This window comes from Phyllobates terribilis, unplaced genomic scaffold, assembly GCF_046119375.1.
Source record: "Phyllobates terribilis strain yellow unplaced genomic scaffold, ASM4611937v1 Scaffold_1__5_contigs__length_1240528914, whole genome shotgun sequence".
Lineage (NCBI taxonomy): Eukaryota > Metazoa > Chordata > Amphibia > Anura > Dendrobatidae > Phyllobates > Phyllobates terribilis.
Genome location: NW_027362761.1, coordinates 448,505,258 through 448,527,593, shown reverse-complemented (window position 1 = coordinate 448,527,593; position 22,336 = coordinate 448,505,258). Strand labels below are relative to the sequence as shown.

Sequence of the window (22,336 nt, the reverse complement as noted above, 5' to 3'; positions counted from 1 at the left end):
AGACAGCTATAAAGTCTCCTCTTAGCCTTCTTTTTTGCAAGCTAAACATTCCCAGATCCTATAACCATTCCTTGTAGGACATAGTTTGCAGTCTGCTCACTATCTTGGTAGCTCTTCTCTGAACTTGCTCCAGTTTTTGCTCCAATTAGCTAAATGTTCCCTCACCGTCTCTCTGTTTATACATAGTGTGGATTCTTTTATTCCTTCGATAGCACAGTACAGATCAGTTGATGTTACATTTGCTTTCTTAGAGAACACAGATACAAAATAGGAATTTAAAAGTTTGGCCTTCTCAACATCATTTTTGACCACTTCATCCTTTTCATCCTATAAAAATCCTATAGCATCTTTGACTTTTCATTTGCTTTTGACATACCCCCAAAGTACTTTTTTATTGCTTTTTTAATGCAAGCTTCACTTCATTACTGGCTTTTTATATATATACCGTAACTTAAAGTATAGTAATATTGTTTTTCACAATGGTTCTTGTTTTAAGAAGACACCTCCTGCATGGAGATGGTGAAATATCCTGCCCATCTGCAGTAGACGCCAGAGCCGCTGCTATAGGGATCAGTAATTTGGTAGAAAGTTCAGAGGAGGTCCTGTTTTCTCTCAGAGACCTGCTTACCTCACAAGTAGGAAGGCATTGTTAATGAGACTGGCCCGGTCATTGCTGCTAATTGCAGTGTGATTCTCCTTCAAAAGTTTTATCAGCGGATCCCAGCCGCCATCTTCATAGTGAACGATGTAGTAACCATTCATTCCCACATTGAACTTGATCCACTTCACTTCTTCTGGCAGGACCAGCATATCTAGAAGCAAACAGTCTAATTATCAGGATAAACCTTTGTATCCTTTATGTGTGCTATCAAAGGGCTATATATACAGTACAGACCAAAAGTTTGGACACACCTTCTCATTTTAAAGATTTTTCTGTATTTTCATGACTATGAAAATTGTACATTCACACTGAAGGCATCAAAACTATGAATTAACACATGTGGAATTATATACTTAACAAAAAAGTGTGAAACACTGAAAATATGTCTTATATTCTAGGTTCTTCAAAGTAGCCACCTTTTGCTTTGATGACTGCTTTGCACACTCTTGGCATTCTCTTGATGAGCTTCAAGAGGTAGTCACCGGAAATGGTTTTCACTTCACAGGTGTGCCCTGTCAGGTTTAATAAGTGGGATTTCTTGCCTTATAAATGGGGTTGGGACCATCAGTTGAGTTGTGCAGAAGTCTGATGGATACACAGCTGATAGTCCCACTGAATAGACTGTTAGAATTTGTATTATGGCAAGAAAAAAGCAGCTAAGTAAAGTAAAACGAGTGGCCATCATTACTTTAAGAAATGAAGGTCCGTCAGTCCGAAAAACTGGGAAAACTTTGAAAGTGTCCCCAAGTGCAGTTGCAAAAACCATCAAGCGCTACAAAGAAACTGTCTTACATGAGGACCGCCCCAGGAAAGGAACACCAAGAGTCACCTCTGCTTCTGAGGATAAGTTTATCCGAGTCACCAGCCTCAGAAATCGCAGGTTAACAGCAGCTCAGATTAGAGACCGGGTCAATGCCACACAGAGTTCTAGCAGCAGACACATCTCTACAACAACTGTTAAGAGGAGACTTTGTGCAGCAAGCCTTCATGGTAAAATAGCTGCTAGGAAACCACTGCTAAGGACAGGCAACAAGCAGAAGAGACTTGTTTGGGCTAAAGAACACAAGGAATGGACATTAGACCAGTGGAAATCTGTGCTTTGGTCTGATGAGTCCAAATTTGAGATCTTTGGTTCCAACCACCGTGTTTTTGTGAGACGCAGAAAAGGTGAACGGATGGACTCTACATGCCTGGTTCCCACCGTGAAGCATGGAGGAGGAGGTGTGATGGTGTGGGGGTGCTTTGCTGGTGACACTGTTGGGGATTTATTCAAAATCGAAGGCATACTGAACCAGCATGGCTACCACAGCATCTTGCAGCGGCATGCTATTCCATCCGGTTTGCGTTTAGTTGGACCATCATTTATTTTTCAACAGGACAATGACCCCAAACACACCTCCAGGCTGTGTAAGGGCTATTTGACCAAGGAGGAGAGTGTTGGGGTGCTACGCCAGATGACCTGGCCTCCACAGTCACCAGACATGAACCCAATCGAGATGGTTTGGGGTGAGCTGGACCGCAGAGTGAAGGCAAAAGGGCCAACAAGTGGTAAACATCTCTGGGAACTCCTTCAAGATTGTTGGAAGACCATTTCCGGTGACTACCTCTTGAAGTTCATCAAGAGAATGGCAAGAGTGTGCAAAGCAGTCATCAAAGCAAAAGGTGGCTACTTTGAAGAACCTAGAATATAAGACATATTTTCAGTTGTTTCACACTTTTTTGTTACGTATATAATTCCACATGTGTTAATTCATAGTTTTGATGCCTTCAGTGTGAATGTACAATTTTCATAGTCATGAAAATACAGAAAAATCTTTAAATGAGGTGTGTCCAAACTTTTGGTCTGTACTGTATATATATATTTTTTTTGCTGTATTATGCTTCATAAATCTCTACAATTGACTGTATATTCCAATCTGTTACTGTACATACCTTTCTTAGTTTTTAGCAAAAATCTTTGGACTGAATTAGATTTACTGGTGATGTAGGTCAAAGGGATATGCCATAACAACCTATAATAATATAGAAATAATATTCAGTAAGGATGAAAAAGTATATTAAAAACTGAAATAGCCTAATTATATATGGTAACTTTGTAACAATGGACGTCAGGAAGGTGTAAACATGGCTCAAAAATTGTCAGTGATCGGACAAACTTAGTGCAGCAGATGAAAGATACATCTTGATTACTTCCCTTCATAATTGGAAGATGTCCAGCAGTGCCATCAGCTCAGAAGGGACCGACCTACACCAATCTACTGTTTTGAGAAGTCTGGCCAGAGGTGGTCTACATGAAACAAAAATGCATCCAAAAAGCTATAACTTTGACATGGAAACAAGGCCAAGGGACTCAACTATGCACACAAAAATAGGAAATAGGGTGCAGAAAAATGACAGCAGGTGATCTGGACTGTCAAGTCAAAATGTGAAAAATGTGTCAGTTTGTCTGCTGAAGGGCTAGAGAGCGGTACAATAATGAGTGTCTGCAGGAAATAGTGAAGCTTGGTGGAGGTTCTTTGCAAGTTTGCACTTCAGCCAATAAAGTTGGGAATTTGTTCAGGATTAATGGTGTCACCAATGCTGAGAAATACAGACAGCTACTACAATTATTCTGAGGGAGACTGGCCCCAAATATACAGCCAATGTCATTAAGAACTATCTTTAGGCTATGTGCCCATGATGCAGAAATGCTCAGGATGTTTTCCTGAGCGTTTCTGCATCTCCCTGGCAGAAAAAAATGCATGCGGATTGTACATGCAGATTGTACATGCGTTTTCCTGCCAGGGACATGCGGAAATGGAGCGTTATTCACTGACATTTCCGCATGCTGATTGACAAGCGCTTTCCAAGCAATTAGCATCACTTGGAAAGTGCTTGTGACAACTAGGTCACACTGTATAAATCCATGCAAACGGCATGGATTTATATAGTGTGACCCGAGAGAGTGGTTAAAAATAAAAAAATAAATGTATACTTACCCTCCGATGGCTCCCGGTGTCCAGCTTTACACTCCATTCTCCCTTGCCGACAGCGGTGGATTGAAAGACCTGCCGACGTCAGCGTCGCGTGACCCGTCACATGACTCTGACGTCAGCACAGGTCCTTTTTTTACAGATTTTTTAATGGTACCTGGGTGTGGATAAGACTCTCCTCTCCTCTACACCCGGGTACCATCCGCACATTAGAACGCGCCAATTATGCAAGTACAGATGCAGTCTTGTGGAATTGGCACGTTCTAATGCAAGTCAATGGCGGCGAAGACGCAGCACTTCCGCAAAATAATTGGTAGCGCTGCGTTTTTTCCGCAATGATAATCCGCAGCGGAAATTTCCGCAGCATGTGCACAGCAGATGCGGATTATCATTGGGGAACATGGCAGACCTTCTACCATGCGTTTTTAATGCGTTTCCGCAGCGTTTCCGCAGCTGCAAAAACGCATTAAAAACGCATCATGGGCACACAGCCTTAAAGTAAAGAACAAGGAGTCCTGACAGTGATGATACGGCCCCACAGAGCTCTGATCTGAACATCATTGATTCTGTCCCGGATTAAATTTAGAGACAGAAGGATTTGAATAAGCGACATTCACAGAAGATCTGTGGTTAGATTCCAAAGATGTTTGGAACAACTTCCTTGCCGAGGTCCTTCAAGTATGCTTAGAAGAGCTGACGTTGTTTTGAAGGCAAAGGGTGGTAACACCAATTGTTGATTTTTTTAAAATTCCTCTTTTGTTCATTCACTTTGCATTTTTTTATTTAATAAAAAGAAACCATTAAAGGGAAACTGTCAGTAAGCTCTTGCTATTTAATTTGAGAACAGCAAGAAGTAAGGGCATAGACCATGATTCCAGTGATGTGTGTCTTATTAGGCTGCTGTTGTTTCAATAAAATCAGTGTTTTATCACCACGAGATTATTCCTAGAGAATTAATTGTCTAATATCATGTTGTCCTCCTGCTCTATGTATCTTGCCCCGCACACACCACTGATTGGCAGCTTTTTGCAGTGTGCACAGAAAGCTGCCAGTCAGTGGTGTGGGCGGGGTTATACAGAGCTCAGCATTCAGAGCACTGCTAGATCTGCAGCAGGGAAAACAGTGATTTTATCAAAACTGCACAAAGCACCCTAGTAAGTGACACATCGCTGGAATCAGGGTCTCTGTTCTTACACTATGCTGCTCTCAAATAAAGAAAAAACCTGTTAACAGATTTCCTCTAACACGTCTATTTTTGAAAGCATTCTTACTTTGCAGTATTTCCACACCTGCCTAAGGCTGTGTGTTTATGATGAGTTTTTGATGCTGTGTATTTTTCCTGTGTGAACAGTTCTAACAAAGTGGATGGGATTTATAGAGATCTCCTGCCCACTGTGCTTCCATTTTACTCAGCATAAACTGAGCTGCGGTGCGTGTTTTAAATCCACTACATGTTAATTTCTCTTGCAGGTACACTGAGTTTTCTGTGCTAATTTTTCCCATAGACTTGCATTAGATGCGGAAAATTCACAGGTAAAAAATGCACATGCAGCAGAGACGCATCAAACACGCCTGTCATCATCACATGACTATATCAATACAGTGCTGTCAAAGCCAAATACCTGGACTTAACAAAAACAAAGGAGCTTTATTTTAAACATGACAGACCAACAAGAGACAAAAAACACAGCGTCAAAAATGCGATAAAAGCACATGTAAAAAAAAGCATTGAAAAACGCAATAAAAAAAAAAGCAAGTAATCTAATTTACTTAATAGGTGCAGACAATATGCAACATCAAAAACTCATCAAAAGCTCATTGTGGGAACGTAGCCTAAAACTTTTGCACAGTACAGCATGCATGGACAGTTCAGCCGAGTAGACATGTATCGGGTCACCAGGAAGCCCCAATGCACATAGGAAAGTTGGCGATCTAGAGTATACTGCCATATTCCACTCTAGAAGGTATTTGCACTTTACAGCTTTTAAAGCATATTTTACATTGGATTAGACAATTCAGGCCCGAGGTGTCCTACTGATATTCTATGGTACTACTTACCCAGCGGATTCGGCATCTCTAGCGCCTTTCTGATAATGCTCTTGTTGTACATAGACATACTTTCCTTTTACAGTCACAGTGACTAATGGGAATCCTTTCTGTAGTGTCCACGTATTCATCATGGACCTCACATCAATGATATTATCATCGGTCCAGTGCTGCCAGAAACAAACAGAAGATTATCAGAAAATTCACAACATCTACCAGGCATCCTAAAATTAGGAAATGTGCAGTGTTGTGGTTTGTGCACATTTGTTGTCAGCCGGCAGTGGGTTACACAGTACACTACTGCTTCAGTATGAACCATATATATCCATGCCATTTCATTGTCATCACTTAGAATAATTATATGGTTTACAGTACATACAGACTTTTCTTGGCCTTTCCTGCAGAATCCACTCTTCTCCTTATTACCACTTGCAGAGTCTTCTGAAGGACAAGTCTGATGGATGCAAGCAAAAATAATACTAATTTTAATATTCCGCTAACAACATCTTTATTCACCAAGCTATACTTTCTGTGACAAGATTGTGAACTCACATCCGTCATGCTGTCCCATAAATCCTCGTTCTTCGCATTGCGAAAGCTAAAACGACGTAAGTAATGGATAATGCCGGCTTCAAAACTGTCAGAACCCATGTAGTCTTGCAACATGTTCAAAATGCAAGCACCCTGCAAAATACACAATGGAAGAAAGGCTTAGGAAATCCCGTGGTGCCTCATCACAATAGGGTTGCTCGGCATGATTCGCCATGATTTGTCTTTGGTCATGGCGGTGGACCATACATGAGTGCAGAAGGCAGGTCAACTTGTGGCTTTACTTGTAGTCTAGACTAAACTGACGACCTTACAATGGAAATATCACAAGATGATAAAGGTGGTAGAGGAAAGTACATAAGTTATATAACTGTGGAGCCAGCTTGCCTATTCTCACAGTCACATGTTCTGTTTATTCTACTCATTAGTAAAATGATTATTAGTGATACATATAGGGATATGATATTAGGCAGTACCAGTGCTATTATTTGGTACTGGTCCAAATACTCCATGTCAGCTTGTATACATTGGGGAAAAGTACAGGAGCAACATGGACATGTGTGAAGAACATGGAGCCAGCACAAAAATAACTAAATGTGGATGCTAGGGCTTTTATTAGGAACTGGGGCTTCTAAAAGGTCATCCAGAAAAGTCGCCTTCATACATATTGGTCTCGGTGAGATCATCTAATTTAGGTTTCCAAAAAGTGGATCTTATAATAAAAAGTTTGTCCCTTCTTGTGTAAGATACAGTCCAATGATTAAAAACGATACTATTAATATGTTACCTTGTCATAGGAGACCTCATCAAACATCTCTTGTATCTGTTCAGGATTCTCCACAGGGGTGGACACAGCATGGGACGAGTTCAATGAGTCTACTTCCATGGCACTAAAACATTTGTCTAAAAATTTGTCATCCTGCAGAGAAAGAAGAGCTCAGTAGCAACGTACATCTATGTAGCTGAAATCCTCCAGTAAGGAGAACACATTATTTTACTCTTAAAGGGATTATCCCATAAACAACATATATCACCTATCCACATGAGAGGTAAGACATGTATGATCACTGGAGGGCAGACTCCTGGGCCACGAAAACTGTGATCATAAAGTCTCCTGTGTGAATGGAGCAGCCAGCCGTGAACATGTGCAACCACTACAACCACTGCTTTATTCACTGTCTATACGAGTAGTGATTGTTACCGCCCCATTTGTACCGGGAGCTTTGGACCATCATTTTTTGTATCATGGATCGTCTAAGCAGCTAGATCCCAGTAGTCATTTATTGTATCATCTTTCCGTGCCTTGACCTTCCGGACGCTACTCTTCGCACGGTAAGCCATATGGCAAGCATCAGCATCATTAATTAATTGGGTATCTGATATGAGTATAAATAAAACAGACCTTGGATACCTTACATCAAAACGCCCCTGAGGAAGCCACGTCCTGTGGGGATATGCGTGGGGTCCATCCTCCGTGCATTTTGCCGCAGACAGGTGTCACAATTCTTTGATTATGAGGGAGTCAGATATTTGATCTTCTCCTTGCATGTCTTACTGTAGATATTGCACCTAGGACCCATATCTTGTGGGAACTATTTCTTCTTCTTGCATATTTATGCACTGCCTTTTTTGCTCAGATTACAGCATATATCTAATTATATTGGGATATGTAGTATGTTGACTTATTTGGGTTCTTGGTTGCCACTGAGCATATCATTTACCATTAGATTGCATATTTGCACATTGTTGTCTATTATCTTTTAGGCACACATGTTTTGTATGGTCAATTGAAGGGCGGCACCTCTATTTTTATATTGCATTTTATATGCATTTTCAAGATTGTTCCTTATGTTTTTCATGCTTATAAGTGCATACATAAGGTTTTTCTAGTTGCATTCCAGGATATTGGATCTTTTTATTTATTTCTGACACATCATCTATACATTTTTGTGCATCCTTCCAGGCGAGCACAGCAGAAGAGGTTCATTTTTTTCTTATATGGATTTTTTGGGTGTTTACTCAGCCTTTTGGGCTTTTTAATTGTTTTTATTTACCTTGTTGTTTGTAAAATGATCAATAAAATATATTAATTTTGTATAATTGGAGATCCTGAGTACTCTATATACACCCTTCTTTTTGTTGTTACTATCCTATGAGAGAACCGTTATATTATTTTTTTATTACATAAATTAATAGTACAAATAAGAATAAGAAACTTTGTAATAAATCTCATCAGAGAAATCTGCTTTCTTCTCCTTCTAGACTGACAAATCATTCTCAATTCACTGGTAAAATCTGTATTCAGTGAAGACATATTTTTAAATGTCTGAGATAGAATGTTATCAGTGGCAACTGCCGTCACCTATCTCAGTAATGTAACAATCTATCTTCACTAAATACAGATTTTACCAGAGAATTGAGAATTTTGAGAATGATTTGTCAGTCCAGAAGGAGAAGAAAGCAGATTTCTCTGATAAGATATATTACAACGTTTCGTATTTTCACTTTCGTTATTCCTTAAGAAACTGGGTAAACTAACAAGAAACTTGCATATTTTTATTTTTGTCCTACAAGGGGCATTTTATAACCATTTTTCTATTCTTCCAACTCTCTAGTTATAACAGTCATGTAGCCACAATTCTGGTGTACCCAATATATTTTACATTTTTCTAACATTATTAGACATAGTTATCTTATTAGGAAAAATTTGAAAGCAAACATGAATACGGTATGTTCCTCTCACCCACAATCTCCCACTTTGGCCTATAGGGAGTCTCATCTATATTAAAATTTACAATTCTAACCTATATCACTTTAAATAGCAGACAGAACAACTAAGAACATAATATTATTTTCAACAATAATTACTCAACATCAATCCTTCAGGGTGCTACTTACATGAAAAGAGGTTTAGGGCTTGTATATTGGATATAAATTATTAAAAGGAATCTGTCAGCAGGATTTCACCCTTCTCCCCCCAAACTATTTATATGTTCATTTAGCTCTTTTACAGACAGGTCCAGCAATACCTTTACATGGCCAGTCTGTTCCTCTGTTGCTGAGAAATCAGCATTTGATATGCAAATGAGGCTTAAGGACTACATTAGATCTGAAGCCTCTGGCACTCCACCTCTATTCCCACCTAGCACCACCTCCTCCTGCATGACTGACAGCCTCTATGCTGTGTGACTTCAGACAAAAAAGTCATCAGTCAAGCAGAAGGAGGCGAGGAATAGAGCTGGAGTGACAGAGGCTTCAGATCTACCATTGTGCTTCAGCCTCATTTACATATCAATTAAAATGCTGATTTCTCAGTAACGGAGGAACGGACTGGCCAAGTAAACGTATTGCTGGACTTGTCCTTGATAGAGCTACATGAGCATATACAAAGTTTGGGGGAGAGAGTGAAATCCTGCTGACAGATTGCCTGTAATTAACATTGGTCATTTTACACACTTCCAGAACAGTCTGATCACAGATCCGCTTTATATAAGTTTTAAGAAATAAACTTACAACTTGCAGCTCTGGATAAGTAATATTGACAGAAATATACTCCATGAACTTTGCAAATCCTTCATTCAGCCACAGATCATTCCACCACTCCATTGTTACCAGGTTTCCAAACCACTACCAAAAAAATAAAAGAACTGCAGTTACCATTCACAGCTACAGTATCTATAGTCTCCTACATTATCATATTAAATAGATAATAAATAATTGGGACGATTTACTGTTAAGCAATGTGTCACTACTGTTTGGGGTTGAAATCCTTCTGCTCTGGGGTACAGAACAAGGGCAGCACCAAGGTCTTGTCTAGGCCGGGTTCCATCAAGAACAAAAGAGCCAGATATTGTCTGATTGGCATTAGTGGACGACACCTCTACCAAGGCCCACCATTTGCTGTCTACCGACCTAGCTATTACTGCAGCACACAAAGGATCTAAGTAAGCGCTCTAGTAGGATGGCCTATCTCAATAAAGGTAGGAAACTCCACATACTATATACTGCTACACTATACATTAATAGGCAACAAGAGCTTTAATTCCATTAGAAAGGTATGACCATCATCATATCCATTTTGCTTTGCTCTAATGCATCTAAAATTAAAAAAAGCCACTTTGTAAAAAGTCCTGAAAATGTGCAAAAAATGCTGCAATTAAAAATGTCATTCCGTTTTCTGTCTACAGCTCCTATGCTGACCCATGCGTCCCCATAGTTGCAGACTACAAAACAAACCCTGTGTAGGCTTCCCGCTATCTTTTCAGTACATCTTGATAACCTTCTGAATATGGATGCATGTATGGCTGTATTCAATGTTTCTGTCTCCAATAACTACAGGGGATGAATGCCAGAAAAGCCCCAAAAGGCAACATATAAGGGAACAAGAGCTATAATTTAAGGGGGTATTCTCAAGTTTGGAAGTTAACCCGCATCAATGGGGTAGGAGTTAACTTGCTGATTGCTGGGTGTCCAACTGCTAGGACCCTCAAGAACCTGGGATTTGAAAAGTCCCGTGTGAATGTATTGGTGGTCGATCATACGGGCAGCGCACTGCTGCTCCATTCATTCTTAATGGGACCCTTGGAGATCCCTGAGCGCAGCTATCTGCTAGTCTTCGGCAATCCCATCAAAATTAATGGAGCGGCAGTGCATATGATTGACCATTTCTCCATTTACATGGGGCTCTTTTGAGCCCCGGTTTTGAGGAACAGTGGAAGTCTCAATGATCGGACCCCCAGTTATCAGGAAGTTATTCTCTATTATATTTATAGGGAATAACCTCCAAATTTAAGAATATCCTGTTAAGTTTGATTATTGGGGGATCTTTACAGATTTAAGCACTGGCACCCTGGATCTTTGAATGTGAACTCTGGGAGAGTTCTGCAGGGCAAGGCTGCCATGAGCAGGTCTGCATAGTCACTATTTTCCAGTGTAACTGTGAATTACAATTCAAAATAAGCTAAATATTGGCATACATAACACGCTTTGCATTTACTCAGAATACATAGATTATCACTATGGCAGGTCATGATAACATTGGGGTATTAGAAAGCAATCAATGATGGAAAGCCGACATCAAACTGTACACTCAAACTAATCCCAACTGACCTGGTGAGCCAGCTCGTGAGCAATAACCATTGTAATCCAGAGTTTATTGGAGGCTGTTGAGGTCTTAGGATCATACAACAATGCGGACTCTCTGTAAGTCGTTAGCCCCCAGTTTTCCATTGCACCAGACTGAAAGTCAGGAATTGCCGCAAGATCTAAATAAATTTGATGAAATCATCAGAAACGCAAAAAATAATCACACATCCTGAAACGCCTCTGCCAGTCAATGATACGTACCCTGCTTTGGCAAAGGGTACGGTATATGGAAATATTCCTCATAAAAGTCCAGAAGTTTTACTGCTGCATCTAAGGCGTACACAGCCTGATCTATCTTGTGTGGGACAGTATAGACTGATATCTAGGATGAAAGCAAAGTAGCCATAATTATATTACCAGGCATGTGTTACCAATAAGGATCAGCGGATCACTTTGCGCAATCCCGGCCCACGGTCCGGGTCACTGCTCTCTGGCCGTGGACATGAGCTGCGTGAATTTCCTTTCCCTCTGGGATCCCAGGCTCTGCTTATGGTTAGCCAGTACTGGCAAGGCGTCACCTGTGCGCCGCACGTAGCCCAGATGACATCACACCAGGCCGACTAATCAAACGCCGCACCGAGGAACCTAGAAGCTCAGGAAAATTGCACAGCTCCTGTCTACAGAGAAAGAGCACTGACCTGGACTGTCAAACGGGCTTGCGCTAAACGATCCTCTCATCTCTAGCTACCATCTATAAAAAAAAAAAACACTAACGTTAACTGTAAGGAACTCTCCACGCAAAGAATACATGCATGCTGCACCACCTCATTATGTTGGACTTCGAGCTGTAATACCATACACTACCTGAAGAGATGAGGCACTGTTTTTGCCTATCTTGCAAACGTTACCTTGACGCCATGATTTGTGGTCTGACTGATTGATTTGAAGTCTGAAACAATAAAAGCCACGAGATAGGTGCTCATCTTCACCGTGACATCAAAGCAGTCTTCCAGGAGCCCATTATCTAAGTGTACAGTCTTTACCTAGGAAAGGAAATGACCACAGAGTGAACTGGATGCAGGGCGGATGTGTTTTTTCCACGTGTTTCCCAATGATAATTCCCAGTAGGCAGTGGATTTACAGTTGTGCTCAAAAGTTTACATACCCCGGCAGAATTTTTCCTTTCTTGGCCTTGTTTCAGAGAATATGAATGATAACGAAAAAACTTTTTCTCCACTCATGGTTATTGGTTGGGTGAAGCCATTTATTGTCAGACTGCTGTGTTTTCTCTTTTTAAATCTTAATGACAACCAAAAACATCCAAATGACCCTGATCAAAAGTTCACATACCCCAGTTCTTAATACCATGTATTGCCCCCTCTAACATCAATTATAGCTTGAAGTCTTTTGTGGTAGTTGTGGATGAGGTTCTTTATTTTCTCAGATGGTAAAGCAGTAGCCAATGACAGGTCGACTTGGCCTTGTGTTTTAAATTGTTGTCATGTTGGAACGTCCAAGTACGTCCCATGCGCACCTTCCGGGCTGATGAGTGCAAATTTATCGCCAGTATTTGCTGTATTCATCTTTGCTTCAACTTTTACCAAGTTTCCTGTGTCTTTGTAGCTCACACATCTCCAAAACATCAGCGATCCAGCTCCATGCTTTACTGTAGGAATGGTGCTCCTTTTATCATAGGCCTTGTTGACCTCTCTCCAAATGTAACATTTATGGTTGTGGCCAAAAAGTTAAATTTTGGTCTCATCACTCCAAATTACCTTGTTCCAGAAGTTTTGAGGCTTGCCTCTGTGCTGTTTGGTGCATTGTAGGTGAGATACTTTGTGGCATTTGCGCAGTAATGGCTTTCTTCTGGCGACTCGATCATGCAGCCCATTTTTCTTCAAGTGCCTACTTATTCTGCAACTTGAAACAGCCACACCGCTAGTTTTCAGAGAGTCCTGAATTTCAGCTGATGTTATTTGTGGGTTTTTCTTTGCATCCCGAACAATTTTCCTGGCACTTGTGGCCGAAATTTTTGTTGGTCTACCTGACCGTGGTTTGGTTTTTACAGAGCCCCTAATTTTCCACTTGTTAATCACAGTTTGAATGCTGCTGACTGGCATTATCAATTCCTTGAATATTTTTTTGTACCCCTTTCCTGTGTTATACACTTCAACTACCTTTTCCCATAGATCCGTTGACAATTCTTTTGGTTTCCCCATGACTCTCAATGCAGAAACGTCTGTGGCTGGATGAATGATGCAAGAGTCTGTCTGGATCCCAGAAACTCACTCAGCTTTTATGCACACACACTGATTACAAACAAACAGGTCACAGGTGAGGATGTTACCTTTAGTAGCCATTCACACCCATTTGTGTCAAATTCTGTGCATGTTATCAGGCCAAAATCACCAGGGTATGTGAACTTTTGATCAGGGTCATTTGGATGTTTTTGGTTGTCATTAAGATTTAAAAAGAGAAAACACAGTAGTCTGACAATAAATGGCTTCACCGAACCAATAACCATGAATGGAGAAAAAGTTTTTTTGGTCATCATTCATATTCTCTGAAACAAGGCCAAGAAAGGAAAAATTCTGCCGGGGTATGTAAACTTTTGAGCACAACTGTATATGTACAATATAGACAGAAAAAATTACATTAAAAACAGCTAAAATTGCCATGTAGAAAAGGGTACTGAACACCCATCTCACGAGCTACAGGACTGTGTGGCTATCAAGAGCATTATCATTATTCCTTCAACATTTCCATTTTATTTCTGTTTCCTCTTCATCATTCAGTATTTGCTTTTATGAAGTGTAGACATTAACCACATGGTCATACTTACTATAGGCATATTGGACACGGCACTGTGTTTTGCATCCCTTCGGATATTAATGGAAAAAGTGGCTTTAAAGGCGGGTTCATCAAAACATGGGAAGGCCATACGGGCTGCTGTAGGCTCAAACTGGGTTGATGCAAGCACCCTGACAAAAAAAAGATATCATAATCTTGTGATTCTAGGACATGTGTTTAAATGTAATTATATAACCAAATAAATGTGCCATTTATTCTATAGATATATACATGATGGCTTGGTCTGGCCCACAGGAGAACAGGAGAATCCTCCGATGGGCCCTTGTGCAGGAGTGGCCACTACCCTCTTATATGAGCAGTACTTGCCACAATATACTACGTACAGACGAAGGTTGGCATCTTATTCATTTATCAATCTACCCAGCTCATTGTTACATTTGTGATTGATGATAATGTCACATTTGCATGTAGTTGAAAACTTGGAGTTGGCTACTGGTGGACCCTTGGCACCTCAGTCCGACACTATATACATATATTAACAACTAGATGTTACCCCATCTTTTGTCAAAGGGGTGTGTCCTACAGCGTTTGCACTGATTGGACAGTGTTAGATTATACAAGTACACAACCATAACTAGTAGCAAACAGACATCACTTTATACATTCATTTCCAGTAGGAATAACAAAGGAGCATTACAATGTAGAATTATAAGAAAAGATGCCCCAAATTATTATATTTGCATACAATCATTTACTAAAAGAGAGAGAGAAGACTTTAAAGAGGACCTGTCACTTCAGATAAATATTTCATTTATTTTAATTTGTTTCACCTGTAAAAAAAAAACTGCCGCTGTTCTCCCGATTGTGGAATTGTTTTTCTTTTCTTTCTTTTTGGATTTTTTTTTCCTGTGCCTCTCCATTCATGAGATATGGCCCCACCTCCTCGTATGTAAATTTAATTGTTAGCCAAGTGGGCGTGACCCCTCAACCTCTTTTTATGGACATCTTCTTGGGTTCCATGCCCAATTAGCTAAAAAAAAAGACGATTTATATACAAGGAATAAGGGACCATATCTCAGGGGCAGAGAGGCAAAGGAACCAAAAACAAAAAATGCCAAATTCAGTAGAACAGCGGCATTTACACCAGGTGAAAAAAATCTAATATTTATGGTTAGTAACGGGTGCTCTTTACGTTTGGATCTTCTCTGGGAATCAATCATCATATGTAATAAATATATTAGAAAGCAGGTTTACCTGATCTCACCATCCGGGGCTCTATATGAGCCTTTATAAAACCCATGGAAACTGTCAGAGAGGTTGGCATTGTAGGCAATATACAGAGTATAGTTTTCTCCCGGGCTCAGTGGGTCAGCAGCTTGAAGTGCAATTTGTTCACCTGCCGGACGTTCCAGGAGGAGCAAATCTTGGTGGACAAGATCATTCCCCTTTTTTCTTTCCACACTTGTCTTGGTTATGGTTAGGTGCTTGCTATGCAGAACGACAGAATTCGTCTGCTGTAGTACAACAATTGTGATCTTAGCAAGGCCAGCAAATGTGAGAGTAGTTAGGTTTGGGTGTAAAGAGAGTTCGTAGTGCAGGGGGATCACATATTTGGGCAACCTAAGATCTTTCCAGGGAAAGACGTCATTAGAATTGTCCGTGCTGTCAGCCGCCAAAGCCACAGAGCACAATGTCCAGAAAAGGCATAAAGCTCCCGGACAGAATAAAAAATTCATCATTACTTTCTCCTCATGAATGATTTCCCAACCTCAGAATAATAAAGATGTTATTCTGGATCCTGAAAAAAAAAAAAAAAAAAACAGCGCAGTTTACAGAAAAATTCCAACATTATCTGCATGAGTTAAAAGGGTATTCCCATCTCCAATATCCTATCCCAATATGTAGTAGGTGTAATAATAATAATAATATTAGCAAATAACTCCAATTTGAAATGTAGTATAGTTTTTCTTATTCGTTATGTCTCTTTCCTCATGTGCAGGCATTGCAGGACTTTAGGTATCCATGGTTACGACCACTAGCAACTAGCTGTCACTATATCAGTGGTCATAACCATGGATACCTAAGGTCCTGCAAAGCCGGCACATGAGGAAAGAGACATAGTGAATCAGAGAAACTGTACTACATTTCTAATTGGAGGTATTTGTAATTATTATTATTATTATTATTACACCTACTACATATTGGGATAGGATTTTGGAGATGGATACCCCTTTAAGTGTCAGTTTCTATTCTAACTTATCATTTTGACAGCTAAACATAAAAAGGGGAAAAAAACTTTCTATAGACAATGAACCACAATTTCATATATATATATACAGTACAGACCAAAAGTTTGGACACACCTTCTCATTTAAAGATTTTTATGTATTTTCATGACTATGAAAATTGTACATTCACACTGAAGGCATCAAAACTATGAATTAACACATGTGGAATTATATACTTAACAAAAAAGTGTGAAACAACTGAAAATATGTCTTATATTCTAGGTTCTTCAAAGTAGCCACCTTTTGCTTTGATGACTGCTTTGCACACTCTTGGCATTCTCTTGATGAGCTTCAAGAGGTAGTCACCAGAAATGGTTTTCACTTCACAGGTGTGCCCTGTCAGGTTTAATAAGTGGGATTTCTTGCCAATTGTGTTGGGCAGAAGTCTGGTGGATACACAGCTGACAGTCCTACTGAATAGACTGTTAGAATTTATATTATGGCAAGAAAAAAGCAGCTAAGTAAAGAAAAACGAGAGGCCATCATTACTTTAAGAAATGAAGGTCAGTCAGTCCGAAAAATTGGGAAAACTTTGAAAGTGTCCCCAAGTGCAGTTGCAAAAACCATCAAGCGCTACAAAGAAACTGGCTCACATGAGGACCGCCCCAGGAAAGGAAGACCAAGAGTCAACTCTGCTTCTGAGGGTAAGTTTATCCGAGTCACCAGCCTCAGAAATCACAGGTTAACAGCAGCTCAGATTAGAGACCAGGTCAATGCCACACAGAGTTCTAGCAGCAGACCCATCTCTACAACAACTGTTAAGAGGAGACTTTGTGCAGCAGGCATTCATGGTAATATAGCTGCTAAGAAACCACTGCTAAGGACAGGCAACAAGCAGAAGAGACTTGTTTGGGCTAAAGAACACAAGGAATGGACATTAGACTAGTGGAAATCTGTGCTTTGGTCTGATGAGTCCAAATTTGAGATCTTTGGTTCCAACCACCGTGTCTTTGTGCGACGCAGAAAAGGTGAACGGATGGACTCTACATGCCTGGTTGCCACCATGAAGCATGGAGGGGGAGGTGTGATGGTGTGGGGGTGCTTTGCTGGTGATGCCTTCAGTGTGAATGTACAATTTTCATAGTCATGAAAATACAGAAAAATATTTAAATGAGAAGGTGTGTCCAAACTTTTGGTCTGTACTGTATATATAGCACTTATCGCCAATAAAGGATTTGTAGTGAAGCTCAAAACTGAAAAGGCAAAGCAAAAGTTCCTACAAAGAAGATTTGCTGGACATATAGTGTGACTTCCAGAACCTAGGAGGATTACAAAGTGAGCAAATACCCTGAAATTTAAAGAATAATTAAATAGTACTAGTACATGTAAATGACTTAGTGTACTTAGTTGACTCTATTTTGACCAAAAGAGTGTAAAAGCCATCCCACCACGACAAGGTGAACCCAATCAGGATGGTCTCTAACTCTTGTAGTTCACCTTACTATGTGTCAGCAAACCTCAAAATAGATGGGGGCACAGCAGGGTCCAGAGCTGACTGTTTTGTACCTGCCCAAAAACCTGGAAAGCTATCTAGACAAGATACCCAACCTAAAAGGGGGAACCGTGTCCCTGTATGTTCAAAGTACACACCTAAAAAAAAAGTCCCAGGGAAGCATTGAGAATGGTCTGGGCCCTTAGGAGATAATGGTTATGGGCTCTTAAACAACCACCATATTGAAGATACACTTGCAAGATTACCTAAAATCTAGGGGCTCATGCACACCATAAGATTACAGCTCAATAATATGGCAACCATAGAGGTACATGGGATCTCAATTGTACCCCCATTTGCATCTCATGTCATACAGAAGCACTCAATGGTTTTGTTTCAAATTGAAGCCATATTTATAGGGTATAAGGACTCATTACTTCTTAGGAAGAATATCTCTCACACACAGTGGCATGTAAAAGTTTGGGCACCCCTAGTCAATATTAATGTTATTGTGAACAGTTAAGCAAGCTGAAGATGAAATTATCTCTAAAAGGCCTAAAGTTAAAGCTGACACATTTACTTTGTATTTTAGGCAAAAAATATGTATATATGTTTTAATTTTTTACATTTTAAAAATTACAAAAATTAAAATGGGCCGATGCAAAAGTTTGGGCACCCTTGGAGATTTGTGTGCTCAGATAACTTTGACCAAGGTTTCAGACCTTAATTTGCCTGTTAGGGTTATGGGGTGTTCACTATCATTGTTAGGAAAAGCCAGGCAATGCTAATTTCCCAGCTTTCTAAAAACCCAGCCTCCTCTAACCTTGTGCCAAAAAACAGCAGCCTTGGGTTCTTCTAAGCAGCTGCCTAGCTCTCTGAAAATGGTGGAGGCCCACAAAGCAGGAGAAGGCTATAAGAAGAAGAAAGCATACGTTTTAAAGTTGCCCTTTCCTCAGTTTAAAATGTAAGAAATGGGATTTAACAGGTAAAGGTAAAATATAACTCTTTGGCCACAATGATCAAAGGTCTGTGTGGAGAAAAAAGGGCACAGAATTTCAGGAAAAGAACATCTCACCAACCATTAAGCATGGGGGTGGATCAGGCCCGGCATCAGCACTCGGCGCACCCGGGCAAATGCCGGTGCCCTGAGCAGGCAGGGGGGCCCACTCGCCGACGGGCACCCAAGTCGTGCTATGGAACCCGTGAACGGAGGAGAGCGGAGCCAGCGCCCGCCCCCCCTGATTGCTCAGGGCTACGGCACAATACTTAGTTGACTCTATTTTGATCAAAAGAGTGTAAAAGCCATCTCACCACGAAAAGGTGAACCCAATCAGGATGGTCCCTAACTTTTGTAGTTCACCGCACTATGTGTCAGCAAACCTCAAAATAGATGGGGGCACAGCAGGGTCCAGAGCAGACTTTTGTACCTGCCCAAAAACCTGGAAAGCTATCTAGACAAGATACCCAACTCAAGAGGGGGAACCATGCCCCTGTATGTTGAAAGTACACACCTAAAAAAATGCCCCAGGGAAGCTTTGAGAATGGTCTGGGCCCTTAGAAGATAATGGTTATGGGCTCTTAAATAACCACCATATTGAAGATACACTTGCAAGATTACCGTACCTAAAATCTAAGGGCTCATGCACACCATAAGATTACAGGTCAATAATACGGCAACCATAGATGTACATGGGATCTCAATTGTACCCCCATTTGCATCTCATGTCATACAGAAGCACTCAATGGTTTTGTCTCAAATTAAAGCCATATTTAGGCGGTGTGCCCACGATGTGTTTTTTAAGCGTTTCCGCAGCGGCAAAAACGCTTCAGAAACGCTTAAAAAACGCTTGGTAGAAGGCCTGCCATGTTCCCCAATGATAATCCTCATGTGCTGTGCCCATGCTGCGGAAATTTCCGCTGCGGATTATCATTGTGGAAAAAAACGCAGCACAACCAATTATTTTGCGGAAGTGCTGCATTTTCGCCGCCATTGACTTGCATTAGAACGCGCCAATTCCGCAAGACTGCATCTGTACTTGCGTAATTGGCGCGTTGTAATGAGTGGATGGTACCCGGGTATGGAGGACAGGAGACTCTCCTCCACACCCAGGTACCATTAAAAGCTGTAAAAAAAAAGAATAAAATAAAAAATAAATATTATATTCACCTTCCAACGGCCCCCGGACTCCTTCCCTGTGCTTACCTACAGATCGCGCAGGACTGAAGGACCTGCGGTGACGTCACAGTCATGTGACGGCAGATCTTTCAGTACAGCGTACCGCGATCTGCCGGCAGCCATCAGAAGGTAAGTATAAGTTTATTTTTTATTTTTTGACATTCTCTCGGGTCACACTATATAAATCCATGCCGTTTGCATGAATTTATATAGTGTGACCAAGTTGACAAGCACTTTCCAAGTGATGCTAAAATCGCTTGGAAAACGCTTGTCAACCCGCATGCGGAAATGCAAGTGAAGAACGCTTCACTTCCGCATGTCCCTGGCAGGAAAACGCATGTACAATCCGCATGTATTACGCAGGAAAACCGTATGTACAATCCGCATGCGTTTTTTCTGCCAGGGAGATGCAGAAACGCTCAGGAAAAATCCAGAGCATTTCTGCATCATGGGCACATCCATAGCCTAATAGGGTATAAGGACTCATTGCTTCTTAGGAAGAATATTTCTCACACATATACAGTGGCATGTAAAAGTTTGGGCACCCCTGGTCAATACTAATGTTATTGTGTACAGTTAAGCAAGTTGAAGATGAAATGATTTCTAAAAGGCCTAAAGTTAAAGCTGACACATTTTCTGTGTATTTAAGGCAAAAAATATGTATATATGTTTTCACGTCCTATGGGACCCGTGAGCGGAGGAGAGCGGTGCCAGCACCAGCCCCCCCCCCCCACTTGCTCAGGGCCCCGGCACAAATACCTCTTCCCGTGCCTCCGCAGCAGGTCATGTATCTTCCACGGCTGCTGCACTGTGACTTCTCAGGTCAGAGGGCGCAATGATGTCTTTCCACCGTGCCCTCTACTGAGCAGTCACAGCGCAGAGCGGGAAGACAGTGACGCGGCTGAGGAGTCCGTAGCAGCGGCAGTGGCAGCGATGAGAGCAGCGGCAGCAGATGAGGTGAGGTGAGTATTTGAGGTTTTTTTTATGTATAGAGGTATGTGGCATTATATGGGGCACCTGCATAGGGCATTATATGGGGGCCCAGGAGGCATGGCACGTTATATGGGGGCCCAGGAGGCATGAGGCATTATATGGGGGCCCAGCCTGAATGTGGCATTATATGGGGCACCTGCATAGGGCATTATATGGGGGCCCAGGAGGCATGGCACGTTATATGGGGGCCCAGGAGGCATGAGGCATTATATGGGGGCCCAGCCTGAATGGGGCATTATATGGGGGCCCAGCCTGAATGGGGCATTATATGGGGGCCCAGCCTGCATGGGGCATTATATGGGGGCACAGCCTGCATGGGGCATTATATGGGGGCCCAGCCTGCATGGGGCATTATATGGGGGCCCAGCCTGCATGGGGCATTATATGGGGGCACAGCCTGCATGGGGCATTATATGGGGGCCCAGCCTGCATGGGGCATTATATGGGGGCCCAGCCTGCATGGGGCATTATATGGGGGCCCAGCCTGCATGGGGCATTATATGGGGGCCCAGCCTGCATGGGGCATTATATGGGGGCCCAGCCTGCATGGGGCATTATATGGGGGCCCAGCCTGCATGGGGCATTATATGGGGGCCCAGCCTGCATGGGGCATTATATGGGGGCACAGCCTGCATGGGGCATTATATGGGGGCACAGCCTGCATGGGGCATTATATGGAGGTACAGCCTGCATGGGGCATTATATGGGGGCACAGCCTGCATAGGGCATTATATGGGGGCCCAGCCTGCATAGGGCATTAAATGGGGGCCCAGCCTGCATGGGGCATTATATGGGAGCCCAGCCCGCATGGGGTATTATAGGGGGGCACAGCCTGCATGGAGCATTATATGGGGGCCAGTACTCTGTATGGAGCATTATATGGGGGCCAGTATTCTGTATGAAGTACACTGTGTGCAGAATTATTAGGCAAGTTGTGTTTTAGAGGATTATTTTTATTATTGATCAACAACTATGTTCTCAATCAACCCAAAAGACTCAAATATCCAAACTTAATATTTTTGGAAGTTGGAGTGGGGTTTTTTGTAGATTTGGCTATCTTAGGAGGATATCTGTTTGTGCAGGTAACTATTACTGTGCAGAATTATTAGGTAACTTAATAAAAACCAAATATAATCTCATCTCACTTGTTTGTTTTCACCAGGTAAACCAATATCAGTGCACAAAATGTAGAAATAAACATTTCTGGCATGCAAAAACAAAAACCCAAAAAATTAGTGATCAGTATAGCCACCTTTCTTTATAATAACAGCCTTCCATCCATAGATTCTGTCAGTTGCTTGATCTGTTTTCGATCAACATTGC

General features: G+C 41.4%; 1 protein-coding gene across 1 annotated transcript in view; it reads right to left on the bottom strand.

The window, feature by feature from the left end:
* The window catches only part of ERAP1 (endoplasmic reticulum aminopeptidase 1), a 58,381-nt gene that overhangs the window by 24,677 nt on the left and 11,368 nt on the right, over window positions 1-22,336 (bottom strand). The window contains exons 2-13 of the mRNA XM_073678195.1: window positions 15,379-15,922; window positions 14,156-14,294; window positions 12,222-12,356; window positions 11,575-11,695; window positions 11,338-11,492; window positions 9,742-9,855; window positions 7,016-7,147; window positions 6,232-6,363; window positions 6,059-6,133; window positions 5,692-5,849; window positions 2,594-2,673; window positions 629-812 (exon numbers count right to left, since the gene is read on the bottom strand). Of these exons, the coding sequence (XP_073534296.1) occupies window positions 629-812; window positions 2,594-2,673; window positions 5,692-5,849; window positions 6,059-6,133; window positions 6,232-6,363; window positions 7,016-7,147; window positions 9,742-9,855; window positions 11,338-11,492; window positions 11,575-11,695; window positions 12,222-12,356; window positions 14,156-14,294; window positions 15,379-15,863 (1,910 nt within the window). The 5' untranslated portion in view covers window positions 15,864-15,922. The remainder of the gene's footprint in view (window positions 1-628; window positions 813-2,593; window positions 2,674-5,691; window positions 5,850-6,058; window positions 6,134-6,231; window positions 6,364-7,015; window positions 7,148-9,741; window positions 9,856-11,337; window positions 11,493-11,574; window positions 11,696-12,221; window positions 12,357-14,155; window positions 14,295-15,378; window positions 15,923-22,336) is intronic.